This window comes from Dendropsophus ebraccatus, chromosome 3 (genome assembly GCF_027789765.1).
Source record: "Dendropsophus ebraccatus isolate aDenEbr1 chromosome 3, aDenEbr1.pat, whole genome shotgun sequence".
NCBI lineage: Eukaryota > Metazoa > Chordata > Amphibia > Anura > Hylidae > Dendropsophus > Dendropsophus ebraccatus.
Window position 1 is genome coordinate 194045394 of NC_091456.1, and position 23365 is coordinate 194068758.

General features: G+C 44.5%; 3 protein-coding genes across 3 annotated transcripts in view; all 3 read left to right on the forward strand.

Annotated features, from left to right (window-relative positions):
* The window catches only part of LOC138786650 (zinc finger protein 585A-like), a 214893-nt gene that overhangs the window by 81955 nt on the left and 109573 nt on the right, over nucleotides 1-23365 (forward strand). The window lies entirely within an intron of this gene.
* LOC138787610 (gastrula zinc finger protein XlCGF7.1-like) lies at nucleotides 2853-4357 on the forward strand (the record flags this gene model as incomplete). The annotated part of the gene is made up of 1 exon (XM_069964951.1): nucleotides 2853-4357. A coding segment is annotated over one exon (297 nt), but the record flags the coding sequence as incomplete, so codon positions are not given.
* LOC138787611 (zinc finger protein 850-like) overlaps nucleotides 19634-23365 on the forward strand; it is a 61606-nt gene continuing 57874 nt past the window's right edge. The window contains exons 1-2 of the mRNA XM_069964952.1: nucleotides 19634-19854; nucleotides 21985-23161. Of these exons, the coding sequence (XP_069821053.1) occupies nucleotides 19731-19854; nucleotides 21985-23161 (1301 nt within the window). The 5' untranslated portion in view covers nucleotides 19634-19730. The remainder of the gene's footprint in view (nucleotides 19855-21984; nucleotides 23162-23365) is intronic.

Genomic DNA, 23365 nt, shown 5'->3' on the forward strand with positions numbered 1-23365 from the left:
AAATCACCTCTGCGCCAAGCTGTCAAAATGCCAGTTTGGGATACAGGAGGTCTCATTCTTAGGGTATAAGATCACCTCCAACTCATTTTGTATGGACCCCCTTAAAGTGACAGCCATTGAAAATTGGGAGCGACCCAGTAGCCTTAAGGCCCTACAAAGGTTCCTGGGATTCGCCAATTACTATAGAAAGTTCATCAAGGGTTTTTCTGTTATTGCTAAACCATTAACTGATCTAACCAAAAAGGGGGCAGACCTGGTTAATTGGAGTCCTGAGGCTATCCTGGCATTTGACAAGCTTAAGAGGTGTTTTGCTGAAGCTCCTGTGTTAACTCAGCCTGACTTTGAACAACCCTTTGTCATTGAAGTTGACGCATCTGAGGTTGGGGTAGGAGCAGTTCTCTCACAAGGTTCAGAGACCCTCACCAACCTCAGACCCATAGCCTACTTTTCTAGGAAGTTCTCCAAAGCCGAAAGCAACTATGACATAGGTAACAGAGAACTTCTGGCCATTAAATTAGCCTTTGATGAATGGAGACATTTTCTGGAAGGGGCTAAACATAGAATTAAGGTGTTAACAGATCATAAGAATCTGATATATTTGGATAAAGCCAAACGTCTCACTCCTCGTCAGGCCAGATGGGCTTTGTTCTTTACACGATTTAATTTTGAAATTTCTTTTCGACCTGGGTCTAAAAATGTTAAAGCTGACGCCTTATCGCGCAGCTTTGACATCGACACGGTTCCCAGGGAGCAACCAGAGACCATCCTGTCACCCGGGGTGGTGGTGGCCACTTTGCAACCCGATCTGGCAGCTCGGATTGCGGAATCTCAGTCTCTGGCTCCCCGGAACACTCCTGAGTCTAAACTGTTTGTTCCTCCAAACCTTCGCCTTAAGGTTTTGGAGGAGATTCATAATTCTGTGTTGGCTGGTCACCCGGGAATTGCAGGTACTAAGTACTTACTCTCACGGCATTATTGGTGGCCTTCATGGGCAAGAGATGTCAAATCATTTGTCGACGCCTGTGAAACTTGCGCCAGATCCAAGGTTCTGCGTAGACTACCTGAAGGTCTCCTCCATCCCCTTCCGGTGCCTACCAGACCTTGGACTCATATTTCTATGGATTTTATTACCGATTTGCCACCCTCTAAGGGAAAAACAGTCATTTGGGTGGTTGTTGACAGATTTTCTAAGATGTGTCACCTTATTCCCCTGCGTAAGCTCCCTAATGCTCGTACCTTGGCTACATTGTTCATAAACCATATCTTACGTTTGCATGGTGTTCCAGAAAATGTAGTTTCTGACAGGGGGGTACAATTTGTCTCCAGATTTTGGAGAGAATTTTGTGGTCGGCTGGGCATCTCATTATCCTTTTCGTCGGCTTTTCACCCACAATCTAATGGCCAGACAGAAAGGGTGAACCAATCTCTGGAACAATTTTTGAGGTGTTTTGTTGCAGGGAGCCAAGATAAATGGAGAGAGTTTCTATCCTTAGCGGAATTTGCTCTAAATAATCGTGAAAATCAGTCACTCAAGATGTCGCCATTTTATTGTAATTATGGCTTTAATCCCAGATATTCTTCTGTACATGCGTCAGAGTCCGTAAACCCTTCGGCCGAAGGTATTTATTCTAAACTGTGCACAGTTTGGGCCCAAGCTCTTCAGAACTTGGTCAAAGCCCAAGAGACAGCTAAGAAACAGGCGAACAAAAGACGCATATCTGGTCCAGATTACGGTATAGGAGAAAAGGTATGGCTCTCAACTAAAAACTTGAAATTGAAGGTTCCCTCTGGTAAACTAGCACCCAAGTACATTGGTCCGTACGTTATCACAGAGATCATTAATCCTGTTTCATTCAGATTACGATTACCTGGGTCTATGAGAATTCACAATGTATTTCATAAGTCTCTTCTCAAAAAATATGTTAATCCTGTGCTTCCTTCAGTCCTCCCTGCTCCTCTGGTCATCCAGGGGGAGCTGGAGTTTGAAGTGGACAGGATATTGGACTCTCGTCAAATTCAAAATTCCATCCAATATCTTGTCCAGTGGAAGGGATATGGTCCTGAAGAAAATACGTGGGTTGCCAGTAAGGATATACATGCCCCACGTCTCATCCGGAAGTTTCATGACCATAACCCCTCTAAACCGGGTCCTTTAAATAAGGGTCCTGAGGCCCCTCATAAGAGGAGGGGTACTGTCAGGAATGTGACTTTGCGCTCCTCGGTCCGTACTGGGCGACCGAGGAAGCGCTGAGCCTCTGGTTGTTTTTTGTTTGCAGTCCTGTCTGAATGCTGTCTTAGTTTCCCAGCCACACCCGCATTGCCTGTTACACTCTGGCAGTGCAGGGGTTACTCCTTATAGACCTGTCCAGCTGAGCTGGGTGCTGGGTTCAGGGCTGATCCAATCAAGTGCTGGACCCAGTCCCTGATTCCAGATAAAAAAAGCAGCAGGCTCTTCATTTCCCTGCTGGCTATTGAGTGTTACTCAGCTAAGCGCTTCAGCTCTCCTGGTTCTGTTACTTCTGTTGCCTGACCTATTGCTTGATCTTCCAACCTGCTTTGTCTGCTGCCTGCCCTGACCTCCTTGTCTGTCTCTGACTCTTCTTCTGCCTTACGTTTTTGTACCTCGCTGACCGCCGTTGCTGACCCGGACCGTAGACTTTGCATTATTGTGTTTGTTTCGTCTGTCTTGTTTTGTGTATCACTTGGTGTAGGACAGGGACTGACACCGTGGTTGTCCACGGCCGTTTAGGGCCGTTGAGGCAAGTAGGTAGGATCAGAAGGTGGGTTCTAGTGGTTAGGGCTCACTGTCTTGTTCTGTTCCCCACCTACGTCCGGCGAGTTTGTGACAAAATCATCAAAGAATTCACACAGGGGAGAAGCCATTTTCATGTCCAGAATGTGGAAAATGTTTCTCACAAAAAGCAAATCTTGTAGAACATAAAAAAATTCACACAGGGGAGAAGCCATTTTCATGTTCAGAATGTGGGAAATCTTTTATTGTAAAAGCAAAGCTTGTTGAGCATCAAAGAACTCACACAGAAGAGAAGCCATTTTCATGTTCAGAATGTGGAAAATGTTTTTCCCACAAATCAAGTGTTCTTAAGCATCAAAGAATTCATACAGGGGAGAAGCCGTTTTCAAGTCCTTGAGGAAAAAGTAATCTCTAACAGAACATGAAAACGTATCATGTTATCATAGAGCTCACACAGGACAGTCGCCTTATTTATGTCTTTTATCGATGGAAAACCATAATTTCTTCCAATCGGATGTGATGTCTGGAAATAAAGCTGCGGCCATAGGGGCTGAGGAGTGTGCAGCTCCAATCCCAGTCCTTCCATCTCATCTAGGTGATAGAAGTTACAGGGCCAGAAGACTTTTCCCTCCTAATAATAACTAGATATCTCCCAGCAAACTAATGCTCAATATCCGCTGGATCCATCCCAACATTTCCCGCCAATAATTCTTTCCTCCAATAGAATTCTAAGTCTTTTCCAATCCGCCAGCTTTCCGGGGATTAGGAAAGAATCTCATAAGTAATGGCCGTTGTGTTCCGGCGCTCCTGCCGCACGCTCTCTGCTACTATTGTTATATCCTGTGTGTGTGTGTATATATATATATATATATATATAATAGCAGCTAATAAAGATGGTGGATACTGCTACTATTCTGCTATTGGTCGGTGTAACATTTGGGGGCGGGGTCTATTGGGGGGAATATATACAGCAATATACAGAATGATAACAGAAAAATCCAGCAATTCCAGGAATAGAAATGTCTCCATCTTCTGCAGAATATCGGCCCAATAGTTGTATCTCACTATCCCTCCCATTATATAGTAATACCGGGGAGAAGAAGAACGGCCAGCACAAGAAAGAGCTGCAACATCAGAGAAATCCTTTATTGGTCCACAATAAGTGCAACATAACCCCTTCATGACCCCCTGGACCAGGCCACATGTTATGACTATGACCTGTGTCACTTTCTTCATTAATAACTTGGGGATGCTTCTACCGATCCTGGTGATTCTCCTGACATATTCTACTTTATATTACTGGGGTGTTGGAGTCCATACTTATAGCCTATCTTTATAAAAAAAAAAAACACAAAATAACATGAACATTTTTCTCATTTTGAAATTTTCTGCCTGTAAGGAAAATAGTTCTGCCACATGAATTAGATCCTGAATAACATTAGCTTAGTAAAGCTGAGAGGTATTTAAAGAGCAAGAGGGAATGGGAGGATGAGATTGGGGAAATATCTGAACTTCAGTGGGTGCGGATATCTCAGAATATAAAATATGTCTCGAAGGCAATGAAACCTAGAATTGTGCAGTATAATATTGTGCAGTGACTATACTATACTCAGGGCCGGCCTTAGGGTAGATGGCGCCCTGTGCAGAATATTCTTTTGGCGCCCCCCGGCTGATTGTAGCCCACCCCTAGCCTATCTCTTGGACACACACACTGTATATACTGCTTACACAGACAGATACAGTCACATATACACATACAGACACACGGGGGAGGTTCATCAAACATGGTGTAAAGTGAAACTGGCTCAGTTGCCCCTAGCAACCAATCAGATTCCACCTTTCATTCCTCACAGACTCTTTGGTTGCTAGGGGCAACTGAGCCAATATGGCCCAAAGGGAGAGACCTCGCCATGTTATAGTCAAATATCTTGACTTCACGGATAAAGTCTCCATACAAAGAGCTTTCCGGAATAAAAGGGAAGGACTTATACTTGAGGGCCGGAAGCTATTGATTTTTGGTGACTTTTCGGTGGAAGTTTCCAGAAGGAGAAAGCTGTTCTCCCCTTTGTGCACTGCCTTGTTTCGCCAGCAGGTGCGCTTTGCGCTAATCTATCCCGCGACGTTGAGGGTGTTCCATGCGGATGGCTCCTTCTCTACTTATACGCATGTGGATGATGCAATGGAGGCTCTTAAAGATTACTTAAGACCAGGCACTCCACGTTCCCAAGATGGCTTCCAGCAAATAGGACGCTCTCCAGATTTTTCTGGTCCTCGGCAATCTTCTGGAATCGATGACGAGTCGTCGCCTGCACAGCCCACGTTGACACCAGGGGGTCAACCCCCCAAGGAGCAGAGATCCCGGAGAGACACTGTGTTACCTGCTTGAAGGCCCTCAGGATGTGGGACAGGGTACTGCACGGTGGGGACAGGACAATCAGCCTCATGGCATTTTCCCTGCTATTGTCTGGGTACTTAACTCCGTAGGGGCCCCTGAACTACCCTCTACGGTCTGCTAATTGTGAGACTTGCGTGTCGGTGCTTAATCTCATTGCTTGAGGGCCCCCTTGTTGAAGGGGTTCTTCAGTCTCCAAACATGACAAATTTATCCTTCCCTTCTCTCCTTTCCTTCTCTCCTTTCCTTTCTTCTCGGGATTTAGGGTGAATGTAGCCAAAAGTGTGGTACTGGATCTCTCTGGGGGGAGGGCGGGATCTTTATCCTCTATTCCTGGTGTGCAGGTGACTATTACCCGCACTCAGATCAAGTATCTTGGGATAAAGATTGGGAGGGATCCAGGGGCCATTTATGGACTAAATTATCCTCCACTCTTTCAGTCTATTTTTCAGAGCCTACTCCAATGGAAATCTTTACCGCTTTCTTTTATGCCCAGATGTCATCTTATCAAGATGATGGCGTTTTCTCGCCTGTTATACCCCATGCAAACTATTCCGGTATTGCTAAAACATGTGGACATAAAAAAAATCAATACAGCATTTTTACAATTCATCTGGGGGGGTAAGCGCCCCCGCATAGCCCTAAAAAAAAATTGGTGCTATTCAGGGACCAAGGGGGCCTTAACTTCCCAGATGTGCGTCGTTATAATTTGGCGTGCCTCTTGCGGAATGGGGTAGACTGGATGAGGGGCGGGGGGCCTTTACCAACGTAAAGTTGGAGGAAGCAATGGCGCACCCCTGGCCATTACAGGCCCTTTTATATACCAAATTACCTGCTGTTCCCTCTCATGTTAAGCGGTGCCTTCTGCTACGCGACACTATGATAGCGTGGAAATCTAGCCTAAAGGATATGAAACTTCCATTTGCCATTGGCAAATTTATGCCATTGTGGTTCCACCCTGAACTTACAGCTGAGGCCAGGAGCGGGTTCACAAGGACCTGGGCCCATAGGGCGTCACAACGGTTTCACACCTGTTACACGAACGCGAGCATAGATACCTTGAGTTTGCTGAACTTCAAGCAAAGTTCTCACTAGGCCCTGGCCATTTCTTGCTATATGGTCAAATACTGTCCTTTTTACGGACAAGGGCGAGGGACATGAAGTTTCTTTTTGAATCTAATTTCCTTGATGATGTAATCCGGATGGAAACACCAATCCATTCTTTATCCTACCTCTATTGGGCCCTCAGGCGACAGGTCACGAAGTCGGACCCAGGGCACATTTTTAAATATTGGGAAGCCTATTTTAACAAAGCGGACCTTACAAAACCTATCCTGGATGGATGGCTCCTAGTTCGTAAAGCAATAGTAAACGAAACGTGGAGAGAGACTCAGTTTAAACTTATACACCATGCTATATATGGGTTCACTCTCCCGAAAACCCCAGAACTACCGAACCGCATTGAGGCTTGCCCAAACTGCAATGCCTCTCGTACTGACCTGGTCCACGGCCTTGTCACATGTCCCCTATCCAGGCTCTTCTGGATTTCTTTGAAGGAACTTTTATTCACCAAGCTCAAGGTCTCTATGCAGTTGGATCCCCTAACACTTTTGTTCCATATTCCTCGGGAGGGGACAAAGGTGTCTACTTTGTGCCACGTGTTCATCTTAGTTGCTAAGAGGTGCCTTCTCTCTAAATGGCTGATCTCTCAAATGCCACAACTAGAGGAGGTGATTCATCAAGTTAAGAATTATATGTTCTTTGACCAGAAGGAAGTATCTCGCTCTATAGAAAAACTGACAAAGGGGTTTTTTAAAAAGTGGTCGACTTTTATTTGTAGCTTTCTGTCACATGAAGAGATTCAGCATCTGATGTTACAGTTCAAAGATACAACATGGTACCTCCGGAAGGATGTGGCAGGTACTCTGGGGAAGTTGAGGATCACAAGCTAAGGTGATAGTGACCTGTAACTACTCTAGGATATCACATTGTGTTGGCTCCTTTTTTGCAGTTGTGGATAACAGACCGTCAGTGGGGGGTGGGGGTGTGGGGGGCGTTGGGGGGGTTGTTCTCTTTCTCCTGTACATGTTGGATTTTAACCCCTGGTTGATGTTCAGCCGGAGGGCGCTTTCCTTTATACTTACCTGTTGGTGGAATTTTGTGTCCACCATGCTTGTATCTTGTCTTAAAATTTTTGAAAACGAATAAAAAATGTTAAAAAAAAAAAAAAAAAAATCAAGAGTGCCCCAGATGCGGATGTAAGGAAGCAGAGATAAGGGGGTATGTGGGCAGTAGGGGTCACAGGGGATTCATTGTTATTGATGGTTTAGGGATGTTTTTTATATTAATTGTAATGTATTATCAATTTGAAAATGTAAAAAAAAAAAAAACATTAGCAGTACGTCTACTTTATGTTGCCAACATTTATTACACTTGCTTTCAATTTTTTGAAGACAATAAAAAGCTTGATAATTTATTTATTAAAGTAATTTTCCAGATTTTCAAAAATTTTTTAAAATCAAACTTTTTTTTAGGAACCAGCACGGTTAGCATATGGACACCACAGGTGCTTCACGGATATTCACATTGGTCTGGCCTTTAGTTTTGTATGTTCTCAAGGGGTTAAAAGACAAAAAAACAAAACGTGTAGAGCAGTTTCCCCCGAGAACGAAAATACCCCACTTGTGGACATAAAGTGCTATGCGGGCGCAAGGACAAGCCTCCAAAGGGAAGGAGCGTCACTTCTGGAAGCTAAATTTGGCCGGAATGGAGGACGGAGGCCATGTTGGGTTTACAAAGCCCCCGTGGTGCTAAAATAGTGGAAACCTCTCACAAGTGCCCCTATTGTGGAAACTACACCCTTCAAGAAATGTAACACTGGGTATAGTGAGCATTTAGAACCCACTAATTATGTTACATAGGTGGAATAATATGCTGGAAAAGCCAGAATTATTTACTCACCGATAATTCGTTTTTCATGAGTCCATCATGACAGCACCACCTGGAGATTGATCCCCATTAGTCCTAATAGGAACAGGAAGCACAAGAGGTTAAAAGGAGCCCCTCTCCGCTTCACCCTCAGTGTTTATCAATTACTATTTACATAGCACCAACACCAATATAACAATAAGGGAGGGTAATAAATGGGGTGCTGTCATGATGGACTCATGAAAAACGAATTATCGGTGAGTAAATAATTCTGGCTTTTCAGAGCGTCCAGTCATGACAGCACCACCTGGAGACATACCAGATAATCCATTTAGGGAGGGACTACAGCATGCAGCACTTTTCGTCCGAAGGATAGATCTTGAGACGAGGCCACATTTAGTTTGTAGTGACGATAAAAGGTATGTGGTGATGACCACGTTGCCGCCCTGCAAGTGAGGCTGCAGCTTTTTCTGCCCAGGAGACCGATACTGCTCTGGTGGAATGAGCTTTAAGTTTGTCAGGAACTTCTTTACCAGAAGATTTATAGGCTTCTGATATGGCGGATTTCATCCATCTGGCTATGGATGCTTTAGAAGCCTTTTTACCTCTATTCGGACCCTGGAACTGCAGGAGTAGATTAGAGTCTTTTCTCCAGTCTTCAGTAGCTTGAAGATAGGCAATTACTGCTCTGCGAACATCCAGAGTGTGGAGGCGAGCTTCTTTAGCGTTCTTAGGCGGATCGCAGAATGAAGGGAGAACTATATCTTGTGATCGGTGGAAATCTGTGACAACTTTGGGTAAAAAGGAAGGGTTTAGTTTGAGGATTACTCTATCCTCTAAGACAGTTAGGTATGGTTGCTCTATAGAGAGTGCTTGTAGTTCACAGACTCTCCTTGCAGATGTAATTGCAATTAGAAATACAGTTTTTATAGTCAAAAATTTTGTAGACAATTCACTAAGAGGCTCAAAAGGTTGTTGAGTCAAAGCTTGAAGTACCAGGTTGAGGTCCCAAGGAGGAGTAAGGTTGGAAATCTTGGGTTTTAGCCTCGATACGGCCCGAAAGAACCTCTTGACCCACCTATGGTCTGCAATAGGGGAGTCAAAAAAACATCCTAACGCTGATACTTGTACCTTAAGCGTACTTAGTGAAAGTCCTTTGTCAAGACCTACTTGGAGAAAATCCAAGATCTGGGGTATATTTGGCTTGAGAGGATCGGGAGTTGCTTCTTTACACCATGAGCAAAATCTCCTCCAATATTTAAGGTAAATCGAAGAGGTGACTTCTTTTTTACTCTTTAACATGGTATCAATTACCTTCGAGGAAAGGCCTTTACGGGTCAGGAAGGACTTTTCAATAGCCATGCTGCAAGATGGAGTTGTTTTATCCCTTGGTGATTGAGAGGGCCCTGGACGAGGAGATCTGTCCTTTGTGGCAGTCTGATGGGACCTTCTACTGCTAGTCTTTTTAACAGGCAAAACCAGCTCCTTTTTGGCCAGACTGGAGCGACAAAGATCACTTGTGTTTGGCTTATCAGGATCTTTTGAAGGGCCTTCCCTAGCAGGGGAAACGGAGGGAATGCGTATGCCAGATGGAACGACCATGGTTGTATTAGAGCATCCACTGCCTCTGGTCTTTCCTCTGGATTTAGGGAGAAGAAACGGTCTGCTTTCTTGTTCTTTTGTGTTGCAAAGAGGTCCACTTCTGGAACTCCCCACCTTTCTGTAAGGTTTAGAAACACCTCCTGATTTAGGCTCCACTCTCCTGGAAGGACCCTCTTCCGACTGATATAATCTGCCTTCACGTTGTCTGAGCCTTTCAGATGGACCGCTGAGATGGACTGAAGATGGAGTTCCGCCCAGTTGAAGATCTTTTGAGACATCTTCTGTAGGAGAGAGTGGCGTGTTCCGCCCTGGTGGTTTATGAAGGCTACTGTTGTCGCGTTGTCGGAGTAAACTTTTACGTTTTTTTGATGAAGGAGATGTTCTGCCTGTTTCAACGCTTTGAAGACGGCTTTTAGTTCTCTCAGGTTTGAGGAGGCGCATCTCGTTTTTTCCGACCACTGCCCTTGAAGATAAAGGTCTTGCACGTGGGCTCCCCATCCCCACTGACTGGCGTCTGTGGTGAGTGTCACTATCTGCGGAGGAAACCAATGAAGACCTTTTGTTAGGTTTCTTTCTTTTAACCACCAGGTTAACGACGCTTTCACCTGTATTGACACCGACATCTTTGAATCTAGGGATGATTGTTGTCGATTCCAGGATTTCAGGATCTGCGCTTGGAGGACCCTTGAATGGCTCTGACACCAGGGCACCGCCGGTATGCAAGATGTCATGGACCCCAGTACAGACATTGCTTCTCTGATTGTTGTTGTTTTCTTTCTGGAAAATTTCCTGAACTTGTCCAGGAGTGACACTACTTTTTCCCGAGGGAGAAAGGTCATCTGTTGATTTGTATCCAACAACATTCCGAGAAACTTCTTCAGGTGGGAAGGGTCCAGATCTGACTTCTGTAGATTCACAATCCACCCTAAATCCTGGAGACAAGAGATGGTGAGTGAGATGTGAACATTTAACTGATCTTTGGACTGTGCTACAAGGAGCAGGTCGTTGAGGTAAGGGATTATTGTCACCCCCTGAAGTCTGAGGTGAGCTACGGCCTCCACCATTATCTTCGTAAAAATATGAGGAGCCGAGGCTATCCCGAAGGGTAGCGCCTTGAATTGATAATGGTGAGTGACTCCTTTGTGAACAACAGCAAACCTTAGATATTTTTGGTGGTTTTCGTGAATGGGAATGTGGAAATACGCATCTTTGAGATCTATTGTGGCCAACCAGGCTCCTTTGGTTATCAGGGGAATAGCTGATTTCAGAGTCTCCATCTTGAACCTCTTGTAAGTAATAACTTTGTTGAGAGGTTTGAGGTTTATGATTGTCCTGAAAGCTCCATTTGGCTTTTGTACTAGAAATAAGCGAGAATAATGGCCCATTTTCAACTGAGCCTCGGGAACTTGGACAATGGCATTCAGGGATAGAAGCTCTGACACCCCTTGCCACAGACGCTCGTTTAACAAGTCTGATCCGAGAGAGGTAGTACAGAATTTTAGAGGAGGGAGGTCTGAAAATTCTATTTTGTAGCCCCTTTCTAGTGTTGACAATATGAAGGGGTTTGATGTTATCTTTTCCCATTGATGGTAAAAATGGGATAGCCTCCCCCCTACAGGCAACGTGTCATTGCTTTTTGTCTGAAGGTTTGGGGTTGTGAGAAGACTCTCTCCCCTTACCTCCTTTGGGATAGCTCCACCTTCCTGTCTTGCCTTTACCTTTGAAGCTTTGGTATGTGTTTTGTCTGAAGGAACGAAAATTTTGTTTACCTTTCGGCTTCTTCTCGTTCGGGAAATCCTTTTTCTTGTCAGCGGCCTTCTCTAGGATGGAGTCAAGGGCGGGACCAAACACAAACGAACCTTCAAATGGAACAGCACAAAGTTTGGTTTTAGAAATATTGTCTCCTTGCCAGCTCTTTAACCAAAGTGCTCTCCTAGCAGCATTGGTTAAAGCGGCTGCTTTAGCTGCGAACCTAATGGATTCTGCTGACACATCCACTAGGAAAGCTGTAGCAAGCTTTAACATGGGAACCGCTTTGAGAATTTCTTCTCTAGGTGTTTTGTTTTGCAACTGGCCTTCCAACTCCTCCAACCATTCAAAAAGGGACCTAGCTGCACTAGTGGCAGCTATATTAGGGTTAAGGGCTGCCGCAGAGGAATCCCAGGCCCTACGCAGTAAACCATCCATCTTCCTGTCCATGGTGTCTCTAAGCTGAGAGGCATCTTCAAAAGGAAGAGAGATCTTTTTAACTACCTTGGCTACCTGGACATCAATATTTGGAGTCTCAGTCCATAGTTTCACATCACTTTCATCAAAAGGGAATCTTGCTCTAAATTCTTTAGGAATTTGCAGCCTTTTTTCTGGGTCATGCCACTCATCTAACACAAAATTCTTTATACTCTCATGGACAGGAAAAACACGCTTTTTCATGGGCCTGAGCCCCGCAAACATCTGGTCTTGTTTATTTGTAGGGACCTGCACATCTTTGATATCCATGGTATTCCTTATAGCAGTCAGAAGAATATCAGTATCCTCAGCAGAAAAATAAAACCTTTTAGGCTCTTGGTAGGTTTCTTGTACTATTTCTATCTCCTCATGATCAGATTTGTCTTCTGCAGATAATATCTGTTCCTCGGAATCAGAATCAGATATTATAAAGCGTCTAGATTTTTTAGGGGGAGGCTCAGGGGACTGAGACCTGTCTTTCGCCAGGGCCGCAGAAACCGTGGCTTTAACCTCCTTATTGATCATCTCCCGGAGTTCGTTCATCAATGATGGTGACTCCTGTCTCAGGATATTAGATGTGCATGCCTTACAAAGGGGTTTGTTGTAACCTTCGGCCAGACTCTCCTTACATATACCACAGCTTCTTACAGGTGGCTCCTTGTCTCCCTATGGGAGAGAAGGAGTACATTAGTACATGCTACATCGAAATAAAGTAAGTGAACCCAAGGGTCAGTTACTCACTGGGCATGCAGAAGAGGCCCACACCACAGATTCAGGGCGGGAGGCGTCCATCATAGCAGTCAGGACAGACAAAGAGGATGCAGGAGTGTTCTCTCTTACCTTAAGTAGTCTATCAGCCTCAGACCAGCTTGAATCTGGCGCCAAACACAGGCGTTTCCACGCCCTCCGGCATCCCCAGTCACTGGCTGGCCGGTGCGCGGCGCCATCTTGGGGGCGGGACTTCCGGTCCCGGCATGCCGTGCGCGACGCGAAACGGCGTGACGTCATGCGTCACGCACGCCGGCACGGCCCGAAACCGGAAGGAGCCAGGGGAGACACGCGCGTGCACCCGAGGCCCGGCAAACTTACCTACCCGCCGCATAAACTCCCAGAGCGCAGCAGCGGGCAATCATGGGACCAGGAGGCGCAGGCATCCATCATCCGCGCGACCCGATGCGAGCAAACGAGGAGGGGAGAAGACAGATTCGGCCGACCCCGCTCGCCTGGCATCCACCACACTGATCCAGTAGCCAGCCCCCCGGACCAGGAGAGGTAAGAACCTCTGTGTGCTTCGTCCTGAATAGGAACAGGAAAACACTGAGGGTGAAGCGGGGAGGGGCTCCTTTTAACCTCTTGTGCTTCCTGTTCCTATTAGGACTAATGGGGATCAATCTCCAGGTGGTGCTGTCATGACTGGACGCTCTGAAAAGGAAAAATTACATCAGGGGTCTAAAAGAGAAAGAAAAGGAGATTGCACGGTGTTGGCTGACAGTAGAGAAACCCAAAAAGGGCCCAATCCAGAATCTATGTAATGTCTCTAAATATCTTTCCCCAATAGAACAGTGACCCAATTTGGAAACTAGAAAACAAATGTAGGAATCAGTATTCCATCAATGTATGTTACACCTTGAAGCAGTCTCTAATGCATAGGCCTGGTTTATGGGGACAGGTATCGCACTGATCACGTGTCCTTTCTAATCCCCCTTTTATAGCACACCCGGCATTTTTCTGGGATCTCCCCTTCCTGCCAGTGTGAGGGACTTCACCAGGAAAGTGCTGCCCTGGCACAATACAGGGACCTCCAGTTACAGAAGTACTTGGCCCCGCTACTTCTCCGCTACGAAATATTAGGGCCTTGATGACTGCCTCCTGGAACTGAAGGTATTTCCCAGAGTGGCCGATACATCGGTAAAGCACAAAAACGTTGTACAATGCAGTTTGGACCATGTGTATGGCCAGCTTTTTGTACCACGGACAGGGACAGGGGTGGTGCCAGCATCGTGGATTGTAGTCAAAATAAGGACATCACGTTTTTACTTATCCTTGACCAACAACAGGTTCTGAGTAGAACGGCCCAGATCTCACCCTGCGGGAGTGGTTGTGCCACAGGATGTCTTGGGAGGCCTCTCTGGCTTTTCCTCACAGTGCCGCAAGTTACAGTAGCTCGGGCTGCGAGGGATCCAAATCCAAAAGTGGGCGCACTCATCTCATACTGTGTTATACCAATTCCCTGGGATCAGTGAAGACAGCATCTGCCTTTATAACTTAGTGGGCGCTGGGAAAAAGTTCCTATTGTCAATGAGTTTGCGCTCTGAAATCACTGGCAATATCCTAAATCTAATAAGATTTATTTTGTTCCTTCCAGTAATCTAAATATAAGCAATATGTCCAAGTGCGTAAAAAAATCCGGCTCTTCTCAGGGTATGGGCAGTGTCAGCGGCCAAGGTGGCAGACAGGGTGGTGCCAATGGAAAAGAGAATCGTGGGAGTGGTGATCCTAACCGTATTGGAGGAAAGTTTCAGGTACCAGCTACACATAGTAGGCAGGTGAACTGGGATTGTTGACTGATCCTTCAAATTTCAAGCTCCACAGCAGGCAGTACCCAATCCCGGAGACAGCAGTCAACTGAAAGGTCATCCTGGAGAAGTGCCACCACCATTCCATGGCAGGATCATGATATTTCCTCTGCCCAATCTCCTTTGGTGTTTCAGAGTCCATTTACACAGATTATCTGAGATTATCTGCCAAAGCCAGAAAGACTATTAACAGAGATCAGGTCATAAAGGAAAGCCTGAGATTTCTCTTTTCAAACCCATTACTGGCTTTGGCTTGAAATATTTGGCAAATAATCCGTCAGATAATCTCTGTGTGTAAATGGACCCCAAGACTCAATTCCGCTTTCTAGGGGCGTCAGCAAAAACATTCCCCCCCCCTCCCCCCATGCTGTCATCTCCACCTACCATCCTCCCCATGCTCTATATTCTGCTAATGATCTTACATTAACATCTTCCATAATCAGAATCTCCCTGTCAGGGTTGGGATAAACAGACAACAGAGGAACGTGAGCCCTGAGCTTACCCCAACCTCTGTCCCTGCCTATTGCCCCGCCCACGCTAGACCGTGGGGCGACAACCACGATGACTGCGATATACACTGACTGACTAGGGTGCCTGGGATGGGACACAAGAGACAGACAAACAAACAGAAGAATGGTCAATAAAGCCGAGTCAAAACCAGGAAAGTGCGTCAGGACAAACTCGCAAAGCTAAAAATAGTCAAAAACAAGCCGAAGCCAAAACCAACCGGTAGCGAAGTACAAAGGGATCAGGCAAAAGAGATGGTCAGAACACAGAGCAAGGTCAGGACTGCAGAGATCAAATCACCAAACTAGCTAGTGCAGAGAATTCAAACACTGGCAACTAGCAGCCTGTTTGCAGACCTTAAATGCAGCCTGGAATCCCCACCCCCACAGGTCAGAGCAGGAGAAACTCCAGAGAGCAATTAACCCTAGGATGACCAGGTCTATACAACAAGGCAATAGACTACAATGCTCACGTTCTCCGGCGTGCACCTAATGATCGAGAACGCGAGCGAGCATCCACATCACCTGCAGAGTCAGAGGCAGGATCAACGGCACGGACGCCATGACCGCCAGTCCTAACACCTATATGTAGGCACGGGGGGGGGGGCTAACTACTATATGGGGAGCACACAGGTGTCTAACTACTACAGAAAGGCACAGAGGGGGCTTATCTACTATATGAGGGCATAGAGGGGCCTAAATACAATATAAGGGTCCATATTGGGCCTAAACCCCACATGGAGGCACAAAGTGGGCAATACAGATGGGGTCTTTGTAGATGATGATAAATGAAAAGAGCCTAAAATATTTGTCTGATTGACAAGGCATTGCCAGGAGAAGTCTCTATAATGGTCAGGCAAGATGGGAGATAAAAAAAGGAAAGTGAGTGACTCTGATCAGAGAAGACGTCACCTGTGAGTCACAGGATGTAACTGCACTGTAATCGCTTATATGGTGTGAAGAATCTGTGTACCATTTGTATCTTCCTCCATATGGGCCAGAGTATAGGGGGATATTAGAACATGTATAGTGGATGTTATGTAGTAATGGTATGGTGGTATAAGTCACTATGTGGTGAAGGTAATAGGTGGTGTGCATATAGGGCGTGGTTATAGAGCGCAGTTATGGTCGTGGCTATATCCCTAATAATTCCCAGCAAAAGTTGGGAGGTATACATTACACACATACAGCTCAGCTACATGTACATTACACACATACAGCTCAGCTACATGTACATTACACACATATACAGCTCAGCTACATGTACATTACACACATATACAGCTCAGCTACATATACATTACACACATACAGCTCAGCTACATGTACATTACACATATATACAGCTCAGCTACATGTACATTACACACATATACAGCTCAGCTACATGTACATTACACATACAGCTCAGCTACATGTACATTACACACATATATACAGCTCAGCTACATGTACATTACACATATACAGCTCAGCTACATGTACATTACACACATATATACAGCTCAGCTACATGTACATTACGCATATACAGCTCAGCTACATGTATATTACACATATACAGCTCAGCTACATGTACATTACACATATACAGCTCAGCTACATGTACATTACACACATATACAGCTCACCTACATGTACATTACACATATATACAGCTCAGCTACATGTACATTACACATATACAGCTCAGCTACATGTACATTACACATATACAGCTCAGCTACATGTACATTACACACATATACAGCTCAGCTACATGTACATTACACATATACAGCTCAGCTACATGTACATTACACACATACAGCTCAGCTACATGTACATTACACACATATACAGCTCAGCTACATGTACATTACACATATACAGCTCAGCTACATGTACATTACACACATATACAGCTCAGCTACATGTACATTACACACATATACAGCTCAGCTACATGTACATTACACACATACAGCTCAGCTACATGTACATAACACACATACAGCTCAGCTACATGTACATTACACACATATATACAGCTCAGCTACATGTACATTACACACATACAGCTCAGCTACATGTACATTACATATATACAGCTCAGCTACATGTACATTACACATATACAGCTCAGCTACATGTACATTACACACATATACAGCTCAGCTACATGTACATTACACACATACAGCTCACCTACATGTACATTACACATATACAGCTCAGCTACATGTACATTACACACATACAGCTCAGCTACATGTACATTACACACATATACAGCTCAGCTACATGTACATTACACACATACAGCTCAGCTACATGTACATTACACATATATACAGCTCAGCTACATGTACATTACACATATATACAGCTCAGCTACATGTACATTACACACATATACAGCTCAGCTACATGTACATTACACACATACAGCTCAGCTACATGTACATTACACATATACAGCTCACCTACATGTACATTACACACATACAGCTCAGCTACATGTACATTACACACATACAGCTCAGCTACATGTACATTACACACATATACAGCTCAGCTACATGTACATTACACACATATACAGCTCAGCTACATGTACATTACACACATACAGCTCAGCTACATGTACATTACACACATACAGCTCACCTACATGTACATTACACATATACAGCTCAGCTACATGTACATTACACACATATATACAGCTCAGCTACATGTACATTACACACATACAGCTCAGCTACATGTACATTACACATATACAGCTCAGCTACATGTACATTACACATATACAGCTCAGCTACATGTACATTACACACATACAGCTCAGCTACATGTACATTACACACAGGGCTCTGCTGCAGACATATATAACACACACATACACAGCTCTGCTCCACACACATCACACACACACAGCTCTGCTGCACACACATCACTTCAGCTCATCCAGCACAGCAGAGTCCTGCATACACTGAGCAGCAGCCCCTGATCATGTGACTCCTCCTCCTCCATGTGACTGATCACATGACTGTGACATCACAGCAGGTCCTGGAAGCACAGGGGAAGCACACGGCTCCTGTACAGCTCCTCTCTGTGTGAGGAATATTATTATTATTATTATTATTATTATTATTATTATTATTATTGGGGGATTAGTTGTAGTTTGGGGACATAGAAGCGGCTGTATAACCGTTATTAATAATCCAGGAGACCGGACGCTTCATACACATTGGGAATGTTTCCATTTTTAATGGAACGAAACTTTATGATCTGAGATTCGTTCCAAACTTTGCAAAAACTTCTGTTCTGTAAGTGACTTTTTTTCAAAGTTTACAAGTTGGTAAAGATGGCGGCCGCCCAATGTAATACACACAGATACACCCTGTGCTCCCTTCTCAGCCGGCTGCCTGTGATTTCCGCTCCGGTTTCCTGATAAAGCTGGATGTCGTCTTGAGAGAAGGATCCAACTTATCCCGACACCCGGAGTGGAAATCATAGGCCGCCGGCTGACACGCTCATCTCTTATACTGTCCCCAGCGCTATGTGCACCGCAGCTTCCACCACAGTATTACTGCTCTGTGACCGGAGCCGCTGAGGTAGTGACTGTATGTGATGTTACATTGTCTCATCTTCTCTCCTACATTACAGGATCCTCTACTGATAATTCTCCAGAGCGACCGATCAACCATGGAGAGAGACAGAGACAAGATGGCCGAGAGGATAATAACCCTCACCCTACACATACTCTTCCTGCTTACTGGGGAGGTGAGGGATTCTGGGAGTGATGTCATCATGACATCATTCTTATCTATGGAATAACAGATGGATAGGACTGGAGAGGTGAGGGATTCTGGGAGTGATGTCATCATGACCTCATTCTTATCTATGGAATAACAGATGGATAGGACTGGAGAGGTGAGGGATTCTGGGAATGGATGGAGTGATAGTAATGTGTCTCTCCATACACAGGATTACACAGTAGTGAAGAAGTCCTCTAGTGGGCGCTGTGGGGCCCCTGGGTGTGAAGGATGGGGAAGAACCCTGAGCCCAATCCCGGGGCCCCTGATACATGAGGAAATGGAGGAAGAGAAGATCCTAGAAGTCACCAACAAGATGGTGGAGCTGCTGAGTGGAGAGGTGAGACTGTGGCTGCTGGGAATGCTGGGACATTATACAGTAACACCACTGGAGGGGTGGGGGGGATGACTGTGTGACCATTGTGTGTGTCAGGTTCCTATAAGGTGTCAGGACGTGGCGGTCTATTTCTCCATGGAGGAGTGGGAGTATGTAGAAGGACACAAGGATCAGTACAAGGATGTGATGCTGGAGGATCAGCAGCCCCTCCCATCAGCAGGTAATAGACAGGACTATATACACACCTCCTCTCTGTATTATCTGGATTGAAAGAATGAATTCAGTCTCTGTATGTGTTCCCTCCAGTCAGATCCAGTAAGAGAACAGCACCAGAGAGATGTCCCCGTCCTCTTCTCCCACAGGATCAGATAGATCATGATTTACCTGATAAAGATCTAAGTATTATTAATGCTTTAGATATAATAGTAAAAGAAGAAAAAGAGACAGAAGACAGCAATGATGAGCAGTATAAGGAGGACATTCCTACAGAGAAGAATCTGAACTCTGTTAATGAAAGGGCTAAAGAAGAAGACCAGACAGATGGGATCAATATTAATCATCCAGAGACAGATTTGAGCAGTGATGAGCAGTATAAGGAGGAGATTCCTATGGGGAATGATCTGAGCCATTTTAATGCTACAGACAAAAGGATAAAAAAAGAAGAGGAGGAGGAGACAGATGACAGCAGTGATGAGCAGTATAAGGAGGACATCACTACAGGTAACCGCCCAGGTGAGTAGTGACCACTAAATGCAGAGAACACTCACACATTCTTCTCCGTCACCGACTGTAACTATTTTGTGTGGAATAAGTAAACATTGTGTTAAACATATAATAGAATTGGATGGATCACACAAATACATAAATGAGCACTACAGGTAACATCCCATAAATCTGTATATAAAGCAATAATAGAGATAGAGAATAGATATAGATAGTAGCTGCAGGGTCCTAGCAGAATGGGGATGGTACCCAGAATATAGTCCTGATGTAGGTGCACGATGTCCTGGCATTCTGGTGCGTCTCTGTGGGAGTGGTAGGAAAGAGCGGACAGTGAGCAGCCTAGGTTCTGTTACGTTCCGGAGTCCAAGTTACCGGCAGTAGCAGCGCAGTCCGTGTTAGTAGCGTTGTTGCATGGCACTGTCTGTCTGCAATAACTCTTTGAGCTTTGGGGGCCCCAATCTCTGGCCTGTCAGTAGTTTTGATAGCTGAAAGAGTTTCGAGGTAAACGAGTATGACACGTACTGATTGCATACGGTGGAGACAGACACACAGCGCCACCCAACAGCACTACTAACACAGACTACACTACTGACGTATATAACCCAATCAATGCTACTGGTGCTGGTAACCTTTACTCTAAGAGCAACAGAAACAAGGCTGCTCTCTGTCCGCTCTTTCCTACCAGTCCCACCGAGATGTGCCAGAATGCCAGGACATCGTGCACCAACATCGGGACGCAGAGACTGGTGAGATTTGCTGCTGGCACTGAGACAGCCTCCTTTTCTCTCCCCTGGACTTAGAAGCAAATCCCTAGTAGCAGCTGATTCCGACGGCATCAGTCACTCTACCTGAAGTGCTTTTCTGCAGTTGCTGCAAAACGGCACTAATCACTTTACCAACTTACCATTAACTTTATTGAGGGCAACATCCCCATTGCGCAAGGGCCCTGCAGCAATTATCTATATCTGTACGTATTATTGCTTTTATGTAAGGTTGTATGTGATGGAATCTGCCCGCCTCCGAACCCTACCTGAGGTGCTGGCAGTCCCCTAGTGAGCACTTTACCTTTTGGTCTCAGGTCGCCTATAGTAATGAAAAGTCAAAGAGGAGTTGTGGCTTAGCGTTTGTGCCGCACTCTAGCACTTCTCACCACTGCTTCTTCCTCCCTCTTCATGAATAATCTCTGCTGCTCGGCCTCCTGCTCGCTCAGCTGTCAGTCAGTGTCTCTCAGTGTTTATATCAGTCATAAACTGATACAGGACTGATCTGCAATGAGATATATAGTTGTGTTGGAGCTCAGCTCTAGGGGTAAATAACCTGTGTAGAGAGCAATGACCATTTTTTCCTGGGTTCAATTCCCTAATGGAAATGAAATACCTATTTAATTTTTTTTCCCTCATCATTGTTTAATCAAATGATTTCAAAACTAATGTTGACCTGATTGGAAATTTTTTGCACTTTTAAAAATCATACAATGATGAGAAAAAAATAAATAAATAACTATATTTTATGTTGATCAGGGGAATAGAACCCAAGATAAAATACTATTATTGGTCTCTAGACAAGTGATTTAGCAGTAGACCACAGCTCTAACACAACTATACATCTGATTGCAGATCAGTCCTCTGTAGGCAGCTTATATCTGATATAAACACTGACTGACAGCTGAACGAGCAGGAGACCGAGAAGCAGAGATTATTCATGAAGAGGAGGGAGGAGGGGTGAGGTTATACCAGGCCAGAGGAAAGAAGGAGGAGCTGAGGAAGATAGCAGGATGCCAACAAAATGTACTGGGAATGTAATATTGTATCTTTTAAATGTGATAAAAACTTTCACCATGTTCCAGTCTGAGGACGTTCTATGGAAGATATTTGTTACCCAGAGCAGCGTCCAGAACAGAGCAGCAGCAGCTGAGGTGTCTGGTGTTGCTGTATAATAACCTTGTGGTGTCATCAATGCTGAGAAATCCCTGTGGATGAGAGAATGTGGGATCAGATGGGGGGGGGGGGGATGGGGAGGATGAGGAGGAATTCTGGGAAAGCTGCACTTAGAGATGTTCTATAGATAAGATGAGGGATATCTGCAAAAGCCGCACCGTTATATTACTCCTCACTAATAGAATGAGTTTCTTCTTGGCAGATGAGTGTACCCGGAGATCAGAGGGACATCAGATATCTCCAGATATTACAGCAGATGGTCAGATCACACAAGATACATATGAAGAACATTCTATTACCCCATATATACCATCAGTCCTCTACAGCAAAGATCTGCCATCTCATCCTGTTATACAAGTCCTGTCTACTGATCCATCACAGACTGTTATACAGAATAAAAGGCACAGAAAGGATGGTGAACATAAAAGCGCTTATACAAAAAAGAAACCAATTTCATGTTCAGAAAGTGGGAAATGTTATCTTGGAAAAAACAATCTTATTCACCATCAAGGAATTCATACAGGGGAGAAGCCATTTTCATGTTCAGAATGTGGAAAATGTTTTACCCACAAATCAAGTATGGTTAAGCATCAAAAAATTCACACAGGAGAGAAGCCTTTTTCATGTTCAGAATGTGAGAAATGTTTTACCCACAAATCATATCTTGTTGAGCATCGAAAAATTCACACAGGGGAGAAGCCATTTTCATGTTCAGAATGTGGGAAATGTTTTACCCACAAATCAAATCTTGTTGAGCATAAAAAAAAACACACAGGAGAGAAGCCATTTTCATGTTCAGAATGTGGGAAATGTTTTTCCCACAAATCATATCTTGTTGAGCATCGAAAAATTCACACAGGGGAGAAGCCATTTTCATGTTCAGAGTGTGGGAAAAGTTTTACTCAAAAATCAAGTATTGTTAGGCATCAAAAAATTCACACAGGGGAAAAGCCATTTTCATGTTTAGAATGTGGAAAATGTTTTACCAACAAATCAAGTATTGTTAGACATCAAAAAATTCACACAGGGGAAAAGCCATTTTCATGTTCAGAATGTGGTAAATATTTTTCCCACAAATCAAATCTTGTTGAACATCGAAATATTCACACTGGGGAGAAGCCATTTTCATGTTCAGAATGTGGGAAATGTTTTACCCAGAAATCAAGTATTGTTAAGCATCAAAAAATTCACACAGGGGAGAAGCCATTTTCATGTTCAGAATGTGGGAAGTGTTTTACTGAGAAAACAGGTCTTCTTAGTCATCAAAGAATTCACGCAGGGGAGAGGCCGTTTTCATGTCCAGAATGTGGAAAATGTTTTACCCACAAATCAAATATTGTTAAGCATCAAAGAATTCACACAGGGGAGAAGCCATGTACGTGAAGTCCTTGAAGAAAAAGTCATCTGTAACAGAACATAAAAGATTTCACAAATGGAAAACGTAACACCTTATTTATGTCTTTTATTCATGGAAAACCATAATTTCTTCCAATCGGATGTGATGGCTGGAAATAAAGCTGCGGCCATAGGGGCTGAGGAGTGTGCAGCTCCAATCCCAGTCCTTCCATCTCATCTAGGTGATA